Genomic DNA, 23,551 nt, shown 5'->3' with positions numbered 1-23,551 from the left:
GCCCAGTTAGAATAAATTAAAAACATAATTTCCGCCCACGACAAACTTGAGTTTAAGATATCTTTGACTTGTCATATTAATATTTTACAGATGTATATAATTAAAAATGTTCCTATACCACCCACCTGCAACACAAATTCTCAATGTTAAAAAGATCTTGCTCACCTCCTGCCCTGCCCTGCCCTGCCCTGCCCATTTCGTTATTTTACAACTGTGTAGGTGGCAGGGTGAGGGTTTTGCTCACACAAAGCAATGGGAGATTCATGTAGATAAAAAGTAATGTTTAGGTTTGCATCTTAACTTATTTACATATTAGTACAGTATATTCCACCACAGTGTACTTAACTATAGCCAAACATTTCCTCTTGCTTCTTGGTGATAGTTTGTATGCTGTCTTTCCACCATTACAGAAAAGCACACTGTCAAAAAATATGAATCATTAGTCCATCACATAATTAACATGTGACATACTCAGCTACCACTTTAATCAGGAATTAAAAGTACTTTTTTGGTGGTAAATTGGGTTAGTTGGCATCATCCACCCAAGAAAGGGTTTTCTTTCTACTACGGAAATGTAACATGGTAGAGAATGTTAGGCCTTTTTTAAATCCACTTTTTTTCAGCATGTGAGTAGGCTTGTCCATCTGTCCAGTGTGGGAATACAGAACAGCGGAAGTTGCTTGAGCAGCAGCCAGTATACCAAGTGTCGTGTTCAGAATGAATGAGATGTGGGTGTAGGCAACGTGAGCAAGTGAAACACCGCTATTCTGTACATAGCCTTTGTTTCTCAATTAGAATTGACAACACAAATAATTTGTGGGTTTCACCAAATAATGGATCTGTCATTGCAAATAAAAAGAAGCCAACATTGATGTTTGGAAACTCTGTGGCGCATGAGCCTTAATGGACTCGAAATAACATTTGTTCTAGAATATAACATGAGCTGAACTGCGATAAAATGTCCAAACACATTCGCTCATCAAACATGAACAAATTAGATGTTAAAATTTGTATGGCAAAACAGGGCAAGCAAGGCTGCTTTATTTATCTAGTGAATTTCATACATGAGGTAGATTAAAATGCTTTGTATAATTAAATGTACAATCCTTCAAAAGGTTTATAATCCAATAATTTACCAACATCTGATAGATGGATAAATAAATTTACAGTGATCACTTCTTAGCACATCCTAAATGTTTGACAACATGAAAATCATACATAACTTCTTTTTTTTTTTTTGCAAGCTTTGCAGGTTACTTATTACAGCATACACAAAAGCCTCTTTGAATTAAAGGACTGGACACAACCATTCTTTGCATTCAAGTGCATTCAATTAAATGCATGCAGCTTTATATGGGCTTTAAGATATTTGATTCATTTTTTAATTCCAACAATTGTAGGCCACCTCAGACAAAAGAAAAACAGCTATGGGCAGACTTCATCATGCCATTTGGTGGAATGTGGGAAGACCCATATATCAGATCTGAGGCATTATGGCATGAATTTAACACAAATATTGGGAGAAAAACTAGAAAACCATTAATTGTGGGCGGCGTGGATCAGGAGTTGAGTTGTTGTCTTCTAACCCGGGGGTTTATGGTTTGAACCCCAGCCATTGTGACCATATCGATGTGCAAGACACTGAACCCACAGTTGCTCCTCATCGATTCATCAATAAGTGCATGAGGAAGCAGTGAGAAGCGCTTTGAGTACCAAAATAGAAAAGCGCTACAAAGGAACAGCACGTTAACCATGCAATCCAAGTAGGAAAGAGCACTTATTTTATTTTTATTAATACGATAACACTTTGATAGTTTTTAGAGAGCAAATGAGAACAAAAGTGAGAGGGGTAAAGAACGTGCAAGAGTGGGGGGGGGAGCGACTGCAGCTGAGCTATCCGGGCTTCCGTAGGAACGCAGTAGCCTTGTGAGCTGTGTGAGGCACTCCTCTCGTCAATGAACATTGGAAAGATGGCGGCTGCATATGCACAAGCGAAAGTCCACCTTGCCGGCGGATCGAAAGTGCTTCAAAGAGACTCTTAATCGTCTTTTGTGCAAAAAGCAACCAGTGCAAAGTCCGTCCGCGGTTGCCTGGACATGCTTTAGTCCATGCACGGCGAAGAATAGAACGCCGCTTTCTCGCCATGGAGCCCCCGGATCGCTCCAAGCCGAGCAGGTATGGGAGATCTGCCCATCAGACCACCACACCACTACCAGCGCTTGCCAAATAGAGAGCCGATCGTGACGCTGCACTCGCATTGCGCACAAACTCGCTTCCTGTCAAATTATGAGACGCGTGCAGTTGACTTGCTGCTTTTGCAACTGCAGAGTTGCAAACTTTTTTGTGCAATATTCAATCGCCGAAAGATGTTAGCACGCTTATGCTCTTAAAAAAACGACAATGCATGCAGACTGAGATCGTAATTGTACGATCGGCTGCAGCATGTTAGGGAGTAGGCTAGCCCACCACCACTGTTAGCGTTGTTATTTTATTGTTCATAAGTTTACCTACAGCCTCATCCAAAGTCGTTCCTTTTTTTTTTTAACACGCGCGATCATTGAAAATAAGGCAGAAACTTCCCTGCCTTTAGCTAGCATTTGCGCCAGTTTTCTGTTGTTAATCCTTCAGTTGGATTTGTGCTGTTGTCCTTTTTAGTATTATTGCAAAGTGTGCATGTTTACTTGGTAGTTTAACAGGACATGCATGATCTTTTCTATTTCTGCCGCGTGTCTAACTTAGGCTGAGCCTCGAAAATGTGCAGCAACAAATGTCCCAGCGATTGTGAAGGTTACCGAGCGCCTTATTTCATGCGCGAGAACGCACATCAGCAGATTATAAAATGTTATTGTTATATGTAATCGACATAGCGTAGTTTGCCCCTGACTGCAGGCGGACAGGGCGTCAGGAATTTGTTGTTACGTCTCCTCGATTGTTTCTCACTTCACCAAAAGGAAAAAAACCTAATGCTTTGTGTACAGCTTTTGTCTTTAGTGCGTATTGTCTTGCAGCCAGTCCGATGTGAAGTCGATGATTGTGCAACACTAGCCTTATTAACGTTGCATAAGTACAATGCACAACTTGATGTGACTATGGTGCATGTCCTTACTGGAAGTTGACAAGACATTCCCCCACCCCACCCCACCAGCCTATGTTTGTTTAGTGCGTGGGTGGAGGGTAACACATGCTATAATGACCACAAATCTACACTATGCCCACACACACTTCACAGTATTTCCACATCTTTGATGAAGTCTCACAACTGCTTCTTCGAATTCTTGCAATGTTCTGTCCAACCTCGCAATATGTTTTGGGAGGCTTTGATTTGAAATAAGGTGCATGCATTCCCTGCACTTTGTAAGAGAATGTTTAAAGTAACATTTAAGATTTATTTTGTAAAGTTAAACTAAAATAAAACTGCACGCTCTTTGAGAGATTTGCAAGGAGTAAACAGGAAGGCAGCGTGATGCTGTCACCTAGTTGCATTAAATTCTATATCGGGGGTAATTTCTGCTGCAACACTTCTGAACTGAACAGAAACTGTTTGGGTTTTGAGGCACTTTGTTCTAGAATGTGGTCCTTTGTATTTGCATTTAAGCGGCCTAAAGTTGCCGTTTCCTTGAACGCAACATTGTGTGCGCGTGTGCCTGTGTGTAGTTGTGTTGTACCTGGATTGCTGTGCAATTAAATGCAAATGTATCCAGACATTACAGACCTTAATCTTTATAACAGAGAAAGCTGTGTATGTTGCTCATGTTTGCACTTAATATTGTTGGCCAAAATGAACGCTATCATTGCGCCAACAGAGGTCCTTTTGTGCAAAATGCCTTGTTCCCCGAGAAGACATGGTCACTAGCGAGCATTCCTGAGATTTCAGGATGTGGTTTAGCTGCGCACACGGGTATGGCGCTGCAGACGCTCGTGGCTGCAGCTCATTAAAAGGCTGCGTTTGCCGGGAGCATAGGCGGTGTGAGGAGTGCAGATGGAGCCTCCATGTCTTTTTCCTAACTGTATCCGCTCTCTGACGACACCTGTTCTGGAGAAAAGCTCTCTGTCATCTGCCGCTTCCTTTGAACACTTGATCTTTGCATGGAGTAGAAAAGAGGTGGCATTGTTTCATTGCCTTTGTGGGGCCATGAAAAGAAATTTATTCTTATATCGGACTTTTTATAGAAATATCATGTGCTTTTAAAATTGCATGGCAGGCCAGTTCACTTGCAAGGCCCTATTTGGCACAAGTGCTGCATCAGTCTATTTTAACTGACCAGCACATGCATGCATTGACCTGCTGAAGATTTCTCTCTTGACTCACAGATATTCTTTCAAGTTGGAACAGAGAATTGCTCACTTTGCATTCATGGTGCAAGACGCTATAACAGTATTTGTCTGCAGTACCGTGTGTAAATACAGGCTACATTTTGATACATTTCATCATGTGACCCTTTGGCTACAGTAAGGACTCTTTCATTGACTCTTGTGTGCTTTGTGCATTTGCATACAGGAGAGTCTGGGAGGTCCACTCCTGGCTGTGTGCAACATAGAAGAAAAGGGTGGGGTCAAGTTCTTTGTGTTTTCTGTTTTTTTTCCCCAACTCTGTTAGCTTACAGTACCTAAGTCAGATGGCTCAATCTGTGCAGCGAGTTTCGACAAGGGATGGCAAGAAGTCCAAGATTCCTGCTGCAGAATGTACACATTGCAATTTCCTCGTGATTTGTTTACAGGTAGATTGTACAAAATTGCACAATCAAGCAATGGGGTCCAACTCATTTTTGTTGCGAGCTACACTGCAGTTATGGTTTCCCTTGAAGGGCTGTTATGACTGTGAACCCTTTTAAATGTATGATTGTGTAAATTACTAGCGGGGGTGCATAGAACACGATATTTTTGACTTGATTTCCCCTTTCAGGCTTGACACCTGTGCATCAACGGAAACAGTACTAAATATAATTGGTTTCATTTTCTTTCCGTCTGTTTCGATTGCTTGTGAGCTTGAATGGGAAGCTAAGAGAAGGTGCCTGTGCGTTCCTTGCAGAGGGTCACTTATGCCAGTCCTAATTAGGAGAAAGTGTGCTCTTTCCAAACAGGGCGACTTCTTCTTTCCTCCCCTCATTTGCACTGTCTCGCTTTCTAAAAAAAAAAGCAAAAAGCCCCCTTTAGTTTGGGCTTTGTGAGCAAGCGTGCTCACTAAACAGCTGTGCGCTATTCAGTGGTGGGCCTCACGGGCCACGTGTCAGTACTATACAATAGAGTGCCCCTTCCTGGTACAATAGTATGGAAGGTTTGGTGTCAAAGGTCAACCCCTGCCCCCCTCCCTTCAGCTGAATGCGGCAGGCCTTGGTATCTGTGCTTCAGTCGCTCTGCAGAAAAAGGCTGGGTTTTGTGTTATTATGCACGCAGTGTTCCTGCCCAGGGGCTGCAGCATTCCACCGGCCTATATCGGGGGGCGGGCGAGGGGCTCAGTGCACCATCAGATGAGCCATTGAGAGGCAGCCAGACACCATCTGCAGTCATCATTTACTCTCGGGAGCCGCTTGCACACAGTAGGCCACACGGGGCCGTGACCTTCCCCGTGACCTCCCCCTATGCAAAAAGTATCCCAAAGACAAATTTCAGCGCGAGGGGGCAAGTTACCAAACAAGAAGGCAGTCGCGGCGTCATTGGGGCTGCTGTCATTCCTGAGCTATTCGGTCACGCTGCTGTGTCTTTTAAAAAAAGTGATCTAGTCGCATGCATGGAGTATTTCTGTCTTCGCTGTGCTGCACGCTGATTTGCACACTGCAAGGTCTTCTGAGTTGCTTTCATTTCTCTCATGCACCTGCTTTTTTTACGGACATTCCCCTAATGAATTCCGATAAACACTTTCATTTTTACTCTCGACGTTGCTCGCTGTGCCTTCTCGTGCATGACTAAAGAAAAGATTGCTGTCGTTTCCTGCTCCTGCAGAACAAGCCCCTCCACAGTTTGACTGTCGTACAATGCACTCATAAAGGCGCCACTGTTCTTCTTGGATGCACGCGTGCAAGACTCCTTATGTCATTTGAGAACTGGCTGCAGTGTTCGGTGCTGTGCTTTCAGTTGCATTGCATTATTTCATGCAAGGCTGCAGGGTTTGCAGCAGGTGTCTGTCGGCCATATTGTAGTTTCACAGCAACTCCCGGGGGAACGGAATTGTGATGTAGGGCAGATGGGCTGTAGAAGTCTGCACTCTCACAGGCAAGTGATTTCCAGATAACCCCCCGCACCCCCCATCCAGTTCCTCTTAAACACTCACTCAGCGAAAGTGATACACCACCGCCCCTTTCCACTGTGTCCACACAAACAGGCACGCGTTGGGTGAATAGCATTCAATCCGATGATGGATGAAGGCACACATGGTGAGGAGCATGCAGGATAGCCAGGTTTCAAGCGCCCCCTCCGCTCCACCGCCTCCCCTTCTTTATCCTTTTGTCTTTGCCGGCAGGGTCACACAATCCAACCGTCCCCCTTAATCCTATTGAGGGAAAAAAAAAACTTCAGAAATGATCAGGTGACAAAGGTTGGACTCTGTTGTCTCATAGCGTGTCGCCCACTCACACGCTCTTGCTTCTTGCTTTTGCCCCCCCCCCCCCAGCCCAAAATACAAGGGTTTCAGGTGATTGCTTTCACCGCAAGTATGTTGTTAAGCAAGATCCATGGCCGAATGTTTGACAACAGATAATTGATCCCCTCATTACATGAAAACTGGCATCTTTTGCATCTTTGAGAAAACAACAACAATAATGGCCTGCAGACAGCAGTATTAGGTCTCTTGGATGAGACATGCACACACACCTTGCTAAATGCTATCATTCAATTTTTCTTCTTTGCCACCACTGGAAACATGCAAAAACAAAAAAGGAAAACAGAAAAGCCGTGAAGTTGTGCACGCTGTGGAGTTGTATTTCTTCACGGTATTCTGATTGGATTCCAAATTGTACAATGTCATGGTCATTTAACTTCAGAGGTTCTACTACACGTTGACACGTCTCTTTTGTCTTTGTAGCCCTGAGAGAGAACTGAGAACTGTTTACTACACACACATGGCTGCTATGCAGGCAGAGAGACGCTGCACATTACGCGCACTTTCAGTTTTTGCAACTGTGGCATTGCAAGTGATTTGCTGCACACTCTTTACTGACTGCAAACATTCCAGCCCTCTCCGGCCTTGAGACGTTTCTGTGGTTGGACATGGTGGAAGTTGCTTTCAAAAAAAAAAAAAGGCCAAAGAGCTTCTTTGTTGTTCGCGTCAGCCTTCGGGCGGCTTTGCTTATTATAAAGCTCCCAGTATGAATAGCTCGTTGTGAATAGTTTGTCTATTTTTCACCTTGAATCGTAAATATTCACAGACAGGGCAACCCAGTGGGAGATGAATCCCGGCAGAACTCTCAGACGGAGGAATCCTGGGATTCACCCAGTGAGGAAGAGGAACTTCTGTATGCGACATCACCCCCTTACACATCCCGTCAGATGAAACGAATGTCTGGTAAACACCAGAAAAGCAGCCAGTCCAGGAGTGGTGGACGGTCTCCCAGCAAACGTGAGAGAAATGAGCTTTTCTTGTTTTGGTGTCTCTGTCTGCGTATTGCCGATTAAGCAGTTTTGTATGTGTTTCAGCGGACCTCGGCCCGTTCGTCCCGAAAGAAAATCCCCGAACAGCAGAGACGCCTGAGGAGCACAGCTACAAGCAGGGAAAGAAGCAGAGGGCCACCCTGCGCTGCACTGAGAGAGACCACAAGAAGACCTTTGAGGGTGCCTTCATGCTAGATCCGCTGTCCAAATCAGGGCCTTTTGGCGCCCTCAGCATGGACCCGAGGAAGCACTATCTGAGCTTGGGCTGCAGCAGCTGCAAACTCCCCGTATCCATGCCCCACATGTCCCGCACCCACCGCCAGACCTCTCGGACAGACTGTCCCGCGGACCGCCTCAAGTTCTTTGAGACGCTGCGGCTGTTGCTTAAGCTCACCTCCATGTCGTCGAAGCGTAAGGAGAAAGAGCAGCGAGGCCAGGAGAACATGGCCTTCATGGGCCACAACAACGAAGTCATCTGGCTGGAGCTGCAGGCATGGCACGCCCGCCGCTCCATCAGAGACCAGGATTTCTTCCTTTTCACAGCGCGCCAGGCCATCCCCGACCTGATCAACGAGGTGCTACACTTCAAGGTGAACTACGACAGCCTGAGACAGGCTCACTGTTCAGGGTCCCCAACAATTCACGCGGACTGCCGGACTATTAGGACTGATCCCAATCTGGACTGTAAAGATAAATGCAAGCCTGCTTTGGTGGAGAGCAACCACTGTGGCGTGGACCCTTGGGGCTTTAGCGCTTGCCCCTCCGCTGCCATGAATGCAGCTGAGCCTCTGGGCTCAGGCACCGACTGCAGGGATCACCTTCAGAGGCAGCGGTTGGCCTTTGAGCAGGTGAAGCGTGTTATGGAGCTGCTGGAGTACGTGGAAGCGCTGTACCCCTCTCTGCAGGCCCTGCAAAGGGACTATGAGAAATACGCGGCGCGAGACTTCCAAGGCAGAGTGCAGGCGCTCTGTTTGTGGCTCAACATCACTCAGGACCTCAACCAGAAGCTGCGTGTCATGGCCACCGTCCTGGGCCTCCGGGACCTGTCTCGCATCGGCTGGCCCGTCTTTGAGATCCCGTCCCCTCGCTGCTCTCGCGGCAACGAGGATGACGACAAAGATGAGGATGAGAATGACTCCACCGCCACGTTCACAGCCGAAAGCGACGGGGAGGACAGGGAGGTGGAGGAGGAGACGGTGGGAGGTATCCCATCTGATGGAGAACTTTCTCCCACCTTGACTTCTAAATTTTCCCAACTGTTGTCGGAGGAAGAGTTTCTTCCTACGACAGCATCGAGAAGTCCAGAGGCAGCGGGAGCAGAGGGGGTGTTCTGCCCCACAGCCATTTATAGGCCCTTTGTGGATAAAGCACTGAAGCAGATGGGACTGCGCAAACTCATTCTCAGACTGCACAAACTGATGGACCGCTCCCTCCAAAGGTCTCGGGCGGCCTTGCTGCGCCACACACCTGCACTGGAGGTGAGACGCTCATCTTCTCGTTTTAGAGACAAATATGGTACACAGACGGATTGATCGATTAGGAATGAGACGAGAAGGTGCAATTAAAGAAATGAGATGAGACCAGGCCCCAGACTGACCCTAACATGCATATTTGTATTGTGCCCATCATTGATTGATCGCAACATAATGAATGCTACTGTTGGTATGTCTTTCTCACGGATGATATCAAACTGCCTAACCATAACTTTGTGGAACAATTGAAAACACTGAGATTATTCTAAGCATCTTATCAGTCCACGAAAACATATTTCTCTTAGTTCTGATGACGTTGGCTGTTATTTTAGACACCGCAGTGAGGGTTGGCCTTTTACCTCTTGGGAAGATTAGATGGCATCAGCAACCAGTCTTGGTGAAAAATTTCTTTTCCGTGTTGTGCAACACAAAACAGGCAAACCTTTTGATTTCTCTTTTGGGAGCAGTTTTTCTTTTTGCTGCACACAATGGATTTTTGAAATCACCTTGAACTATAAGGCTGTAGGGTGTAGGAAATAGCCAAAAAGTTACAATCTTAACCAAAATGTACCCCTTCCTACATGGCCACCACTTTTATGTCTGGATTTTATCCTCAGGGTTTCTGAAGGTACAATAAATAGATAGAAACAACAAAAACATTTCCACCCTTGTGACCTATATAGCCTGTACAACTCAATTGAATTTTCAAGATCGGAAGTAAAAAAAACAAATAATAATCTCTCCCCATCATCCTTTGTGCGGTAGGTTGAAGTATTAACCTGTCTTCCCCTTTTGCAGTTTTCAGACTTCCCGGACCCCATTCTGTACAACGACTACCTACCGGAGCTGTCCCGCCACGGCTCGTGTAGTAGTTTGGCTGAGCCAGAACTCGGAGCGGACCAAGTGTCCTGGGAGGATCTGCTGGACATGGACCTCCCATCCTTCCGGCCTGCCTTCCTCGTGCTCTGCAGAGTCCTTCTCAATGTCATCCACGAGTGCCTAAAGTTGCGACTGGAGCAAAGACCTGCTGGAGAACCTTCTCTACTCAGTATCAACCAGGCAAGAAGATACTACCATGTCTGTCCGTCTGCCCATCACTGTTCTTTATTAGTTTATTTACTTCTGAGGGTCAGCTGTTCTAATATGTTATAAGCATGTAGGTTATAGGTCATCTTGATCACAAACAAACCAATACGATAAAGCTTCGTATAGGGTAATTCCTGGCCACTACAGATAACAAATATCCAAACGTCTTTGTGTTTACACTTTGCAGTTGGTGCGTGAGTGTAAGGAGGTTCTGAAAGGGGGTCTCCTCATGAAGCAGTATTATCAGTTCATGCTCCGCGGCGTGGTTACTGATGCTCAGGGCTTGCAGACAGACACCAACATTGATGAGTTTGAGGAGGAACTGCACAAGATGCTTGTGGTACGCAGCGTTGCTTCCTTCCCTTTGTGATTGAGCAGATGTTTGTGATTGCCATTATTGTGACCACTAGCAAATGTATTTCAGGTTTACTTTGAGTACATGCACAGTTGGATCCAAATGTTGCAGCAGCTGCCTCAAGCATCTCACAGCTTAAAGAACCTTCTGGAGAAGGAGTGGCACTTCACCAAAGATATCACCCCCTACATCCGTGGTGGGGAGGCCCAATCCGGGAAGCTTTTCTGGTTAGCGTCCTTGCGTTGCTCTTCCACAGACTCACTCATCTACATGGGATTGACAAGTTACCTTTTTTCTTTTCTTTCTTTAAAGTGACATTGCTGGGATGCTGCTCAAATCCACTGGAGAGTTCCTTGACGCCGGCCTGCAAAAGAGCGGCAATGAGTTCTGGGAAAGTGCCGACGATAGCACCGCCTCAGATGAGATTAGGTAAGGAAGTCACTGGCCACACCGTCGGGTACATTAGCACAATCAAAATCAGATCTAAGATAAGAGATGAGTATGAGCCTTCCGTAACATTGACACACAGGAGGTCAAGAGATTTATTCCCTTTCAGCTCAACTTAGTAACTCATTTCATTTTCGGAGCACTTTAATAAACTGAAACTAAAGAACCGATGGTGCCTGTGGTGCACCCTCACCAGCCGGGAAATAGAGCGGCCGTTTGAGGAAACGCCCCAAATTCCCAATGGTCATCACGTTCATGCCCATAATGACAAAAAGAGGAAAATGTTTCAATCCTTCTATCCCATTCCATTTCTATCCCATTTTGCTTTTTTTTTTTTTGCACAAGTAGAGTCATTTTAAAGAAATGAGCGCTGTTACCATTGCAAAAGTGGCTGCCATAGGCTTGCCAGCTGGTGTTTTTAATTGGGCAATTATTACTATTCACGTTTTGCTCTTTTAAATCCTCCAAGGCGATCGGTGATTGAGACCAGTCGGTCACTTAAAGAGCTGTTTCATGAGGCCAGAGAACGGGCGTCCAAGGCGCTGGGCTTTGCCAAAATGCTGCGCAAGGTAAGATGTGATGTCACCTTAAATCATAGCAGTGACTGTGTGGAATTTGTGAGCGTACGATTTACTCACTCAAAAGATGAGAGTGGGTGTTCTGACTCCATTTTTGCCACAGGACTTGGAGGTTGCCGCAGATTTCAACATTATTAATGGAGTAGCGTCTCTCCTTGAAGCGCTGAAGAAGAGAAATTTTGTGAAGGTGTGTTTTTGTTCACTTAAGATACTTTTCATCGGTCTGTCATGAAAGACAAAGCACATTTCTTTCTCAGGTCCAAATTCCTGGACTGGAGGAGCTGCAGGTTTTCGTTCCGTTTAGCTTGCTGGCTCAGCGGCCGCTCATCCTGCAGTTACTCAATGCCGCTGCGGGAAAAGACTGCTCCAAAGAGCCCGATGAAATGGCGGAGGATGAGGCCTTCCTGCTCATGAGCAAACACCGCACAGGGGACTTGACGACCGATTCGGAATGGGCCCAGTGGGACGGAGAGCTGCTCAAAGTGGTTCCCACAATGGAAATTGTCGACACGCTGCGGGCCATGAAGGTATATGATTCATTATTGAACTCCTCTTGCCAGCGTGACTAAGCATAACCTCAGCATCCCCGACCGCACCCTCAGGTGGAGAACATGCTCATGATCGTGATGCAGTCGGCTCACCTGGTGGCTCAGCGGAAGGCGGTCCAGCAGTCCATGGAGGATGTGCTCACTCTCAGCCGTGAGCAAACGTCCAGTCAGCCTCTTATCGCCAGCGCTCTGCAGGAGCTCAAGGTGCTTACGTAACTACAACCTTTGACATGGGCCCAGTAGGTCATATTTTGCACACTCCTTATGTTCATTTGTTTGGATTTTAAAATGAGAATTTTTTGGGGGATTCTGAATTGTACTACTGCAAAAATATTTGACGATGTCATAGATCAAATAACTTGGCTAAAATCAAAACCCCACATGTAAACGTCTGATATAGAATACATGATATAATTATACTTACAGTACTTACTGCATATACTTACTATTATAAAACATAATTAGTTACTATTTTATTTAAAAATAAAATATTGCTCCCCCTTGTCTGGTTTTTGCACACGTTCACAAAGGATGAAGCGCTGCAACTCTGCATTAAGATCAGCTCAGCCATCGACCGGGTGGAGTACATGTTCACGTCGGAGTTTGAGGCCGAGGTGGACGAGTCCGAGTCGTCCACTTTGCAGCAATACTACAGAGAGGCCATGATCCAAGGCTACAACTTTGCCTTTGAGGTAAAAAGCTAAATTGGGTTGAACTAAAGTTTTTTTTTTTTTTTTTTTTTTTTCAAAATAAAAACCCATCGATGTATGTTATTGTGTCAACTAATGAATTTGGATATCATTTTATGGTGACTATAATAGATGTTGTGTCCTCAGTACCACAAGGAAGTGGTGCGTCTCATGTCAGGGGAGTTCAGGCAGAGGATTGGCGAGCGCTACATAGCTTTTGCTCGCAAGTGGATGACGTACGTCCTGACTAAGTGCGAGAGCGGCCGGGGCACCAAGCCCAGGTAAGGCTCCCCCCTACTAGTGCGATATCATTTCCTCACATACTGTCCTTTCTGGTTTCATCGCATGGTCAGCCTACTTTTGTGTAGCTCTCAGAAACCATTACCGGGTATCAATGTTTCGCTTGAGGTCTCGCAACATACCCAGTCCAATCCACTTCTGTATAAGCCACCCCAGACTATCAAGTGTCACTATCTCCCTTGAACTTTAAACACTTCCAACTCACCATCGACCCTCATAAACTCATTCCTTGTCCTGTTGTGTGGTATGTTTGAATTTTGGACAACAAATCTAACAAAAATGCAATAGCAGATCCATAATAAAAATGGGCTTTTTCAAATATTGTACACAAATGCTCAGATTCCTTTGACACTTTCTAACTTGGAATTACAGTTTGAAAATTCAATCCAAAATATCAAACGCAATTTTGACAAGTTGAAGAAAGTAGTATTCTACACGTTATTTTTATTCCGTAAAAAGACGATCGCTTAGTTATGAGCTTTTGTTTTTAACACGTTTCCACGGCTATGCTTGATATACAATAATGGTGTCGCAAGTTAGAACTGCCTTGAAAGACTGAAATGATCATTCCAGCATCTGAGGACGTTCTCAGAACAAACACAAAGCAATTCCTGATTTGTGTCTACTGCCATATTTAAATAGTGCTACTTTGTTCCACAGGTGGGCCACACAAGGTTTTGACTTTCTTCAAGCTATTGAACCTGGCTTCATATCAGCATTACCAGAGGATGACTTCCTGGTAAAAAAAAAAAAACAATCTCAGCCCACATAAAATGAAGTTGCTCGACTGAATTTGTGGTTGTTGTTTTTTTCCCCTGCAGAATTTACAAGCGCTGATGAACGAATGCATCGGACATGTGATTGGCAAACCTCATAGCCCAGTCACTGGCCTATACATCGGTGAGATCATTTAAATAATCCACTGCAGCTACTTCCATTTATGGATGTGTTTTTATGTTCCGTAATGTGATGTGACATAAAGCAGACCGCCGTGGTCATTAAATAACAAAGCGTTGCCAGAAAACATACAGGTTCCACGCACACAACACAAATGCATACAATTGTCATTTAATTCATAATTATAGTAATATTATAGGTTCACCACTACACAAGATTATTACTAAATATGTGTTATTTTCTAAATATAATCAATACACTAAAATAAAATCAATCATACATTTCCTTCTCATTAGGGACATTAAAGTTGCTTTTTTTTTCTTAAAACGTTTTTCCGTAATGTACTTGCAGCTTTTCTCCGAATGCTGAGTCCTTTCACACATGAGCTCCCAGTGAAACGCTGCATTTGTTTGTATTTCCAGCACCCAGAAATAGCCCTCGACCTGTTAAAGTTCCTCGCTGTCACAGTGACCCACCAAACCCAAATCTTTTCATCCCCAATGCTGAAGGGTTCAGGTTGGTGATTAGCCAGTTACGGAAGAAAACCGCTCTAGCCTTTCCTTCATTGCTTTGCTGCTTCTGGCTCCCTTTGCTTCTAATGACTACTAATGGCGGAAGTGTGTGTGCTCATGTAAGCGTGCGAGAGTGTGTTTGAGTTGAACCACCCAGCCACATATCCTCATTCACGTTCGTGCACATCCGACCCAAGACAACCGGCTGCGCCGAGGCGGAACTCTTCAGTGTCTCTGCTTTTACCACGCAGCTCTCGAAGCCTCCCCTGTGACCTCCGGAATCAGCTTTTCCCCAACGGCCCTCGGCCCATCCCGCAGGGCCCGGGAGAACACGGACACGCCAAAGCGCCTGGCAACACGCCCAATGATGTCAGGTAGCCCCTCGCCCCTGGTCACCTGCGAGAAAGAAAACAAAAGGCTTTGGCATCTTCAACCAAAATGCACTTTGTGTTTCCATACATGAACATAAGACACATTGTGAGCAAACGTTCACACAAAGCTGTTTCAATGGAAGCAACCATCAAATTTTGTGTGGGACTGGAAAGAATGGGCTTTGAATTTCTGCTCTTGAGTGCCACAAGACAAATCCCTTGCTTTTGACGCTGGTGATGTGCCTCCATCAAACCTTTGCCTCTGCTGTTAATCTTCTGATTTTACGCTGAATGCTTAGTAGACTCCTCCGCTGGGTAACATGGACGCGGCTGCTTTCATGCGTCACATGGTTGTAGCTCGTATGCTTGAATCAGTATTTATTTACTGCATTGTCACACTCATTTCTGGAAAACAAATGGACAGATCAAAAGAGAATTATACATTGTGTATTCAAACACCAAAATGTTCATGTTTTTTATCAAAATGAAAGTAAGCTATTTTAATGATGACAGAATGCAAAATACTGATGACAGGGTAAATGAAATTAGCTTCGCTCTTGCAGGAATTTTAAACCTTAAAACAACGGCACTACTTTTAACACACTGCAGCAACACATCCAATCAAAGTACACGACAATCCTCTCAGCCATAGATCCCACAGCACTGTACTCCTGCTCTCTTTTTGAATGACTATTACTAGTAGAGTCAGTAGGAGTCGTTGTCGCCTATACATTCTTGTTAAATAATATGTACTGTGTCCTTGCAGGGGGTCCAGTTTCCACGAGAACGACCGGCTGTCATCAGTGGCAGCAGAGTTGAATTTCAAGTCTCTGAGCCGCCACTCAAGCCCCACAGAGGACAGGGAAGGTGAGCGTGCTCATAGGTTGACAATGGTTGGTGCGTCATACTGCTTTATTCGTTAAATAATGAAACGCTTTTGTTCAACAGAACCCGCTTATCCAAAGGGAGATTCCAATAGCAGCACACGCCGGAGTTGGGAGCTCCACACCTTCATCAGCCAGTCCAAAGGTGAATTAAGTCATAGGATGTGGTTTCTCAAAATCTTTACCTAAAAAAAATACTTAGTCCTTCAAGCAACACCATCATTACCAGTAATAAATCAGTGTAGTGTAGTAGGTCTATGTGTTCATCATAAACAAGACAGAGGTTTTATTCCCTAAAAAGCGAATTCATATTAACGTATTGTAAGCCGCTGTGATGTGCACTTGAAAAGTAATCCACCGACATAGTACATCTTTTCAAATGATTCCCCCCCCTCTACATCAGACTCAGCAGCCCGGCAGAGTCCGTTGGAGGCCGTCCGGCGCTCCATCCGCAAGTTTGAGGAGAAGCGCTATGCCGTTATGAAGCAGCGCAATATCATCGGCCATGTGTGTCACACGCCCAAGTCCTATGACAACGTGATGCACGTCGGCCTTAGGAAGGTCACCTTCAAGTGGCAGAGGGGAAACAAAATCGGTAAGGACGCCTCTCCTTTTGCTACTGTGTTGAAAAACAAGAATGTGGTGTACATTGCATTCCAGAATGGAATACATTTCTCCCTGATATGGTCTACACCCAAAACATGAAATACTTTTTTCTTTCTTCAAATACGTGAACAAACTCATACCTGTTCCACAGGATTTGCTCAATCGTAATTATATTGAATAGTGATGGGAAAATAAATTGTCATTACGATGGATGTCTGATATGTTGATGTCAACAGGTGAAGGCCAGTATGGGAAAGTTTACACCTGCATCAACGTGGACACTGGAGAACTCATGGCCATGAAAGAGGTTTGTAGCTTAGCTCCACTGACACGCAACACAAAAAAATGCAAAATGTAAATCAATGGAAACGTCCTTCGTCTTCATTGTAAATGTATTATGCTTTCTTTTTGATTTTAGATCAGATTCCAGCCAAACGATCACAAAACGATCAAGGAGACCGCGGATGAGCTGAAAATCTTTGAAGGCATCAAGCACCCAAACCTGGTGCGATACTTTGGAGTGGAGCTCCACAGGGTAAGGCTTTGGCTTTGGTTGTTTCTCACTATCCCTCTGTCAGTCAGTGTTTGCTAAAGTTGACTTTGGTGTCGCCCTTCAGGAGGAGATGTACATCTTCATGGAGTACTGTGACGAAGGCACACTGGAGGAGGTGTCCAGACTTGGTCTGCAAGAGCACGTCATAAGGCTCTACAGTAAACAAATCACTACTGCCATCAATGTTCTCCATGAACATGGCATTGTTCACAGAGACATCAAGGGTCAGTGTCCAAAAACCTCTAGTGCACGATATTTGTTTTACTCTTGCCCTAACAACGGCACTTTCATCAGGAGCCAACATTTTTCTGACATCTTCTGGCCTCATCAAACTGGGGGACTTTGGCTGTTCTGTCAAGTTGAGAAATAACACTCATACCATGCCGGGCGAAGTCAACAGCACCCTTGGGACAGCCGGTAAGACCATGTCTTCAGTAAATAATACTAATACTATTAAAACATTTTATTATAAGTGCCTCATGTCACCACATGATTAAAATATTAATTACTTATAAATAACTATAAGCACCTCACAATTGTGTGATGGAGCGTAGGTCTGAACAAATAAAACTTGGTATTAGTACTGTACTTTGTATTTGTAAATTATTACCTCCTTCAATGTCAATCAGAACTGACCATTATCTTCATATGTGGTTTTTGTTTTCTATTTGGTTTTCCCAATTCTGTGGTCAGTGATTATACTTCTGCTAAATGCTGTATTCTGTCAAACCTGTTATTTTTTTCTCTTCCTCACCTCAATCAGCATACATGGCACCCGAGGTCATCACCAGAGCAAAAGGGGAAGGTCATGGGAGAGCGGCAGACATCTGGAGTTTAGGCTGTGTCCTCATTGAGATGGTCACGGGAAAGGTGAGAAGGACCAATCACTATTATGTTATAATGGCTTAATGTAGTTAATGCACTCAGAGCCACTAGAGGGCGTAGTTGTTTTCATCTAGGGAGGCATTAAGGCATGATTCATGAATTGCAATATCTATTTTTTCCCTCATGTGCAGAGACCGTGGCATGAGTATGAGCACAACTTTCAAATCATGTACAAAGTGGGCATGGGTCACAAGCCCCCCATCCCTGAGAAACTGAGCACAGAGGGCAAGGATTTCCTGGGACACTGTCTGGAGAGCGAACCCAAACGACGTTGGACGGCGAGCATGCTGCTGGACCACCCCTTTGTCAAGGTCAGTGGGTCTGGGCTTTAAGAACATCATGATAAAGAAATCATCGGACTTATGTGCAGTGTTTTAACAGTAACATAAAATATCTCATCAAAAAAAGATCTCCTGATTTTCTGCCTTCAGGTGTGTACGGATGAAGAGTGAACACCAGAATGACTTTCCACACAACAGTGGACGAGGTGATATTTTGGCTCAAGGCACATGCAGTTAAAATGAGGAACGTAAATCTTTGATTTGTAAATATATATATATATCATGTCAAGAATGGCATCCACATTCATTCTTGTATAAACAATATTGTAAAAGTTAAAATAATTGTTCTCACTGGCAAAGCGACTGCTGAAAAGGTATTGAGAGCTGTATTTTTATTTTTATTTTATTTTTTAAAGCAAATGGGGGTAGAAGAATCTTATGGCACTTTTAAACTGTTTACCCAAAGGGGCAGTTAGTTGAGTAGAGGAGGGAAGAATCTCAATTCAGTTCAACTTTGAGAGGCAGGGGAAAATGTTTTACCGAATGAAAGGAACTACAGCTTTTATGACATGAACACCATCCAAATATTCTTATTAATTTATCATTTGCTAAGTGTGAGCAACGGGACGGATTATTATTTTTTTGATTTTGCTGAGGAGTAAAGGTCAAGTCATTGGCAAAAAGCTGGTCATATGACAGGGAGCAGCCTAGATGAAGAGGAGACACATGGCCTGCCCCCGCTCGCTGCTGCTGCTGCATACAGTGTCAGTCCTTAGCTGCTCTTAGTGTTTGCTATGTACAAACAATATTAATAAACTAATCATTTTTTTAAGAAGCTTGTGTATCGTTTTCAATACAAAAAGTATCTTAACATTTGTCCACTAGTTTAGGGATACCAAAGTGAAGTATTGCACACCCTAATTCATTGAGTTTTTCCAGCGTGCATCGTTTCTCCTCAAAACTATGTATATGGATGCACGTTAACCAATTTAATTAAGTTTGCCAGATGGGTAGTTTAGATATTTCACCTCAAATGCATCCTTGTATTGTCAAATAATGCCGAGAGGGGGCGCCACTAGAAATGAATATGCTAGTGAGAGGCTAAAAAGACATCTCTCTAGATAACCAAAAATCAGTAAGATGCTGTCAAACGCAATCAGAATAATTTTCATAAATGTATAAATTTATTCATGGAAATGTGGACATTAAGCTTACTTAAAAGCTTTTTCACCTTCTTTGGAAATCATTGGCTCACGCATCAATAGTGGAGATAATACAAGCAACCAATAATGAAGCATTGTGTAAAAGCTATCATTGCACAAATAACAGAACAGTTTTAAATTAATGAACTTGCTGAGCATTTTCCAGCTCAGTCGATATCTTGTTAGAACTTCAAGTGACTTGTGATTAAGTCAAACACTAGAACGGTATGTCAAGTTACAGGAGGAGTTTGCTTGGACGAGTTCCTTAGGGAGCCATTCTGCTCCTCTGCTTCCTCCTCTTTCGACCCTGAAAACACAAAACACGTGATCCACTTTGTGCCAGATGTTGGGCATATCCATGGTGGCTGGACTTACATAATTGTCTGTGCAGGACCAGTTGGGGTGCAGCTGGGTATGGAGGCGTTTTTCAGCATCGGCAAGCTGATAATACTTCTCCTGCTCCTTCTCCGACAGCGATTTCCACTGTAGACATGTCAATACATGCCCACTTTGTACTTTCAGGCTTGTCGCCCAATGACACTCTCACTTTCCCAAAGGGACACCAGACAAGTAGACATGAAGAGCAAGGGTGACAGACTTACCATGTGACCCAGAACTTTATTGGCCACGGCACTGTCGCGAATGTTCCACTGCGCCATAACATTCTCCCTTTGCTCTTTTCGGAATATCATAAATGCATTAGGTGGCTTTTTAATGTACACCTTATCGTCCTCCTCTTGGCATTCACGTTTCCTTTTTCTATAAACAAAAAAAAAATCCAGATCACATTCACAGCTTTAGTTTAAATTTAGAGAAACAGAACATGAAATTAAAATTGATTAGGGATTTGTGCATTTTTTAATTCAATTTTATTCTATTTTTTTTAAACATACTTGGTTGGTGGGACCTTTCTTGAGGGGGAACTCGGATCCGTAAGGCTCCTTTATAAAAAAACAGAAAGCAAAGAGTGTGTTGATGTGTTTGTGTATTACTGTATACATGCTTGTTCAATAGATTTGAATATTTATAGAATTCAAAAAGTCAAATCGATAGCTGTTAAACTGTCTGATTTCACTTTGTATAGTAAATCTATATCACAGATGGACAACCTAAATGATGAAGGTGCTACATTTTTTGTGCATTAAACTACTGAAATAAATTAAGTTTACCTATCCAGTTTTTATAGTGCTTGCCAACTTTCCTTTTATGGATTGGCTGAGGCTTGTCCCATCTAACTGAGTAGACTGGTCCGAAACCAATCGCAGATGAATTACATTAAATTGCGTTTCCCACAGTATTATTGAGTTGTGCATGTACGTGAATGGCGTCACTTACGGCATTTCAGCAGGAGGCAACTTTGCACATTCCGGTAGTATCATCATGGTTTCGTCAAGGAACTGCTTAAGACACGGAACACCCCATGACACAGATCAGATGCAATGATGCCACTTATCCATTGGGTAGCAGTACACAAATTATACAACTTCAGCACTGTGACACATCTGGAACAAGTTTTGTGTATCATTGACGCTTAAACAAACTAAAATAATTGTCTAATTTGTAAACTAAATAATAAATCTGTCTGTAGTGCTGACTTTTAACACAGTTCAGGAATGCAGATGAAATTTCGGAACTGAAGGTGACTGGAACCAATACATGATGACACTTGTCTGCAATACCCTAATGTTGGTGTATGAACTCAAGTACAAAGAAAAAAAAAAAGTATTTTAATTGAAATATGCTCAATTTAGCTAATGCTTGAAATTCGCCTTTAAAATAACAAAAAGAGTGTTAAGGTTTTGGTGGGACTTAAACGCATCAGTAGTTGCAGCACAGCATACACTATGCAGACTCCATGTCTGTACCAATGGAAGAGGAACATTAGTTCTCTGCTTTTCCCAGCCCCGCCCCCCTCCCCAGTGCTATTTGCGACTATGCCCGTCATAGATTTGGGGTGTATGTGTGTGGCAGGGTTCTTACCGGAGGAGTAGGAGCATGTGGGTGATTGACAGGCCACTCGTAGGGTTGGTGCTGATAGTTCATATACTATAGAGTGGAGAGATAAGACTTGCATTTAAAACATGTACAGTATATTATGCTGGGAAAAAACAGCTCTTAACTCTTGTGCTTGGAAGTAGTCGATGGCTGCTATTTGGGGATTATAATTTTAAGTAGAAAATCAAATAATTATTTGCTCCACAAAAGGTGATTTCATTGCCAATGCTCACCTGTTTGGTGACATCACCAGCTGGCCCAATGTTCAGGTGAGCTGGTTGCATGTACTCCATATGGAGTGGAGCTCGGTAGTTCATGTTCATCAGATTGTCTCCCCGGATGTAGCAGTCACCAGACCCTACATAGTGACTTCCTGTAAACATGGGGAGGTTGTCGAGGGGCATGTCGGTGGGGTCGCAGGGAGTGGGGGGTGGTGGGGGGCGAGCGTTGCATAGGTAGCTGAGCTCCTCCAGGGGCTCGTAGAGTGGAGTTAGGAGCTCGTACCATTTGATCTCATCAACACAAGACCCTTTTGGCGCCGGTTCCATTTTAGTGCAAAAAGAGAGATTTCTGAAATGCACACATTTCATTTTCAGGTTTCACTATAAAATAAAATATAAAATTATACAAAGCTGTAATACTAGCAAAAACATTGTACAGTTAGTTTTATATATTACATAGTTTAATCTGGAACATTGATTAATGAATGTTTGAATGTATTTCACAAAAGTCAATGGCAGTGAAAGAAATATTTATAATACAATGTATAATTAAGATAATAAAATATATTGTTTTAAATTATGATCAGTGTCACTGAAAGAACTGGGTTAAGCAATTCAACTGTGTTTTATTGCGGATATATACTAATATTACAGCAACGCATGAATACCTCATTAATACCTCACACACGCACATACGCACACAAGTTCGTAGTACGTACGCACGCACGCAAGTTCGTAGTAAGTACGTACGTACGTACCTACGCACGCCCGCAGGCCCGCACGCGCATCCACAAGATCATTTTGGGAAAACAGCTTTTCTAATACTGCTGATTTTGTAAAATGTCAAATTCCACCAACTTCCGGAATTAATTACCCAGGATTCTACACAGTCAAAATTACTTGTTGCGTTATCCTAAAAATACATTGTTTTGTTAAAAAATAAGTTTGAGGATCCAGGAAGTTTAACATTGCAACGCAGATGGAAAATTCATTTGGTTTCTGTCTATCGCTCAATTATTCCGTATTTCATTCATTCAATTTACATTTCCCATAAGTATAGCTTGGTTTGAGAATCCAGTAAATTTAACACTGCAACGCAAATGGAAAACACAATTAGCTTCTTTATGTATTAATAAGATATTCCATATTTCATTCATTCAATTAACATTTTTTAAGAAGCACTGCTTCGTAGTGACTACCATTTATAAAAAATAAAAATAAAAATTAATACAGTTTATAATTTCAAATGTGTTATATTGTTTCATAAACCTTCTGCTAATAGTGCTGGAGCTGTATACATTATTGTAAAATGTATACATTATGGCCAAATGTATTGCTTTATTATGTATTTTGATTTCGCAAATTTATATAAAGCGTCCATTAATTATTTGACTTAACTAATCATTATTTAAATCTCCAAGATCACGTACATACTCACCAAAAGTGACAACGAGAAATAAAGTGTATGGCTAGTAGCTGAATGCACCTCATGCACATGCAGATGACTAATTCAACAGCAGTAACGGCGAAGAACCAACTTAACAGTGAACGCTGTTTATGTCACGTGTTGTCAAAGCCGTCTTTGTAACGTGTCGGGTTGCCATGGTTACGTTGATGCCCTTTTCCAGCGACTCTGCGTCAATCACGTCCGCACTTTCTTTGATCACTTCTTTTGAGTTAAAAGTAGGCCACTGTTCCAAAGCAATAAAGCCAACTTCCATTGTAAATGTTAATTAAAAAAAGATAAAACAGTATAGAAAGCGTGCTCACGTTAAAGCGCCGTCTTAAACCAGCTAACATCTGCGTTAATTTGCTAAGAGTAGCGAATGCGGATACGTATTAAACACACGAAATAAAGTTATATTTTAGTTTAAACTCACTTACCGGTGCATATTTGATGTTCATCCACGAATTTGGGCAACTGGAGAGAGAAAACCCAAATATCCTAAGTGTATGATGATGAATACTTTGCAAAAGCAGACCCCAAATTCAAGGCATAGTAATAACATCGGTTCAATATTGCCATTCACACAATTGTGAAGTTTACTGGTTAAAACCAAACAGATAAAAGTGACCCTGACCCAC

General features: G+C 43.2%; 2 protein-coding genes across 4 annotated transcripts; one reads left to right on the top strand and one right to left on the bottom strand.

The window, feature by feature from the left end:
* The first annotated feature begins 1,894 nt into the window (after positions 1-1,894).
* On the top strand, positions 1,895-20,409 carry map3k4 (mitogen-activated protein kinase kinase kinase 4). Of its 3 annotated transcripts, none has more exons than XM_061285310.1 (27): positions 1,895-2,175; positions 7,362-7,552; positions 7,630-9,062; positions 9,855-10,115; positions 10,330-10,482; positions 10,567-10,724; positions 10,810-10,926; positions 11,414-11,513; positions 11,626-11,709; positions 11,780-12,049; positions 12,125-12,274; positions 12,601-12,762; positions 12,907-13,040; positions 13,720-13,798; positions 13,881-13,959; positions 14,379-14,472; positions 15,606-15,706; positions 15,788-15,868; positions 16,127-16,318; positions 16,566-16,636; positions 16,748-16,864; positions 16,947-17,106; positions 17,177-17,299; positions 17,646-17,752; positions 17,899-18,078; positions 18,199-18,254; positions 19,642-20,409. In XM_061285310.1, the coding sequence occupies exons 1-26, from the start codon at positions 2,144-2,146 to the stop codon at positions 18,217-18,219; spliced, it is 4,650 nt and encodes a 1,549-aa protein (XP_061141294.1). In that variant the 5' UTR covers positions 1,895-2,143; the 3' UTR covers positions 18,220-18,254; positions 19,642-20,409. The 3 variants fall into 3 exon arrangements, with proteins under 3 accessions (XP_061141294.1, XP_061141295.1, XP_061141293.1); XM_061285311.1 differs by lacking the exon at positions 19,642-20,409 and adding an exon at positions 14,720-14,842 and having other exon boundaries at positions 18,199-18,883; XM_061285309.1 differs by lacking the exon at positions 19,642-20,409 and having other exon boundaries at positions 18,199-18,883.
* Positions 19,211-23,516, bottom strand: LOC133158273 (transcription factor 7-like 1-C). Its single transcript, XM_061285370.1, has 8 exons — positions 23,351-23,516; positions 21,479-21,815; positions 21,231-21,296; positions 20,586-20,650; positions 20,144-20,191; positions 19,853-20,009; positions 19,626-19,733; positions 19,211-19,557 (listed from the first exon to the last, which is right to left on the bottom strand). The coding sequence occupies exons 1-8, from the start codon at positions 23,356-23,358 to the stop codon at positions 19,516-19,518; spliced, it is 831 nt and encodes a 276-aa protein (XP_061141354.1). The 5' UTR covers positions 23,359-23,516; the 3' UTR covers positions 19,211-19,515.
* Positions 23,517-23,551: the final 35 nt, after the last annotated feature.

The sequence above is a fragment of the Syngnathus typhle genome, linkage group LG8 (genome assembly GCF_033458585.1).
Source record: "Syngnathus typhle isolate RoL2023-S1 ecotype Sweden linkage group LG8, RoL_Styp_1.0, whole genome shotgun sequence".
NCBI classification, from domain to species: domain Eukaryota; kingdom Metazoa; phylum Chordata; class Actinopteri; order Syngnathiformes; family Syngnathidae; genus Syngnathus; species Syngnathus typhle.
This window is presented reverse-complemented; position numbering and strand designations above follow the sequence as displayed.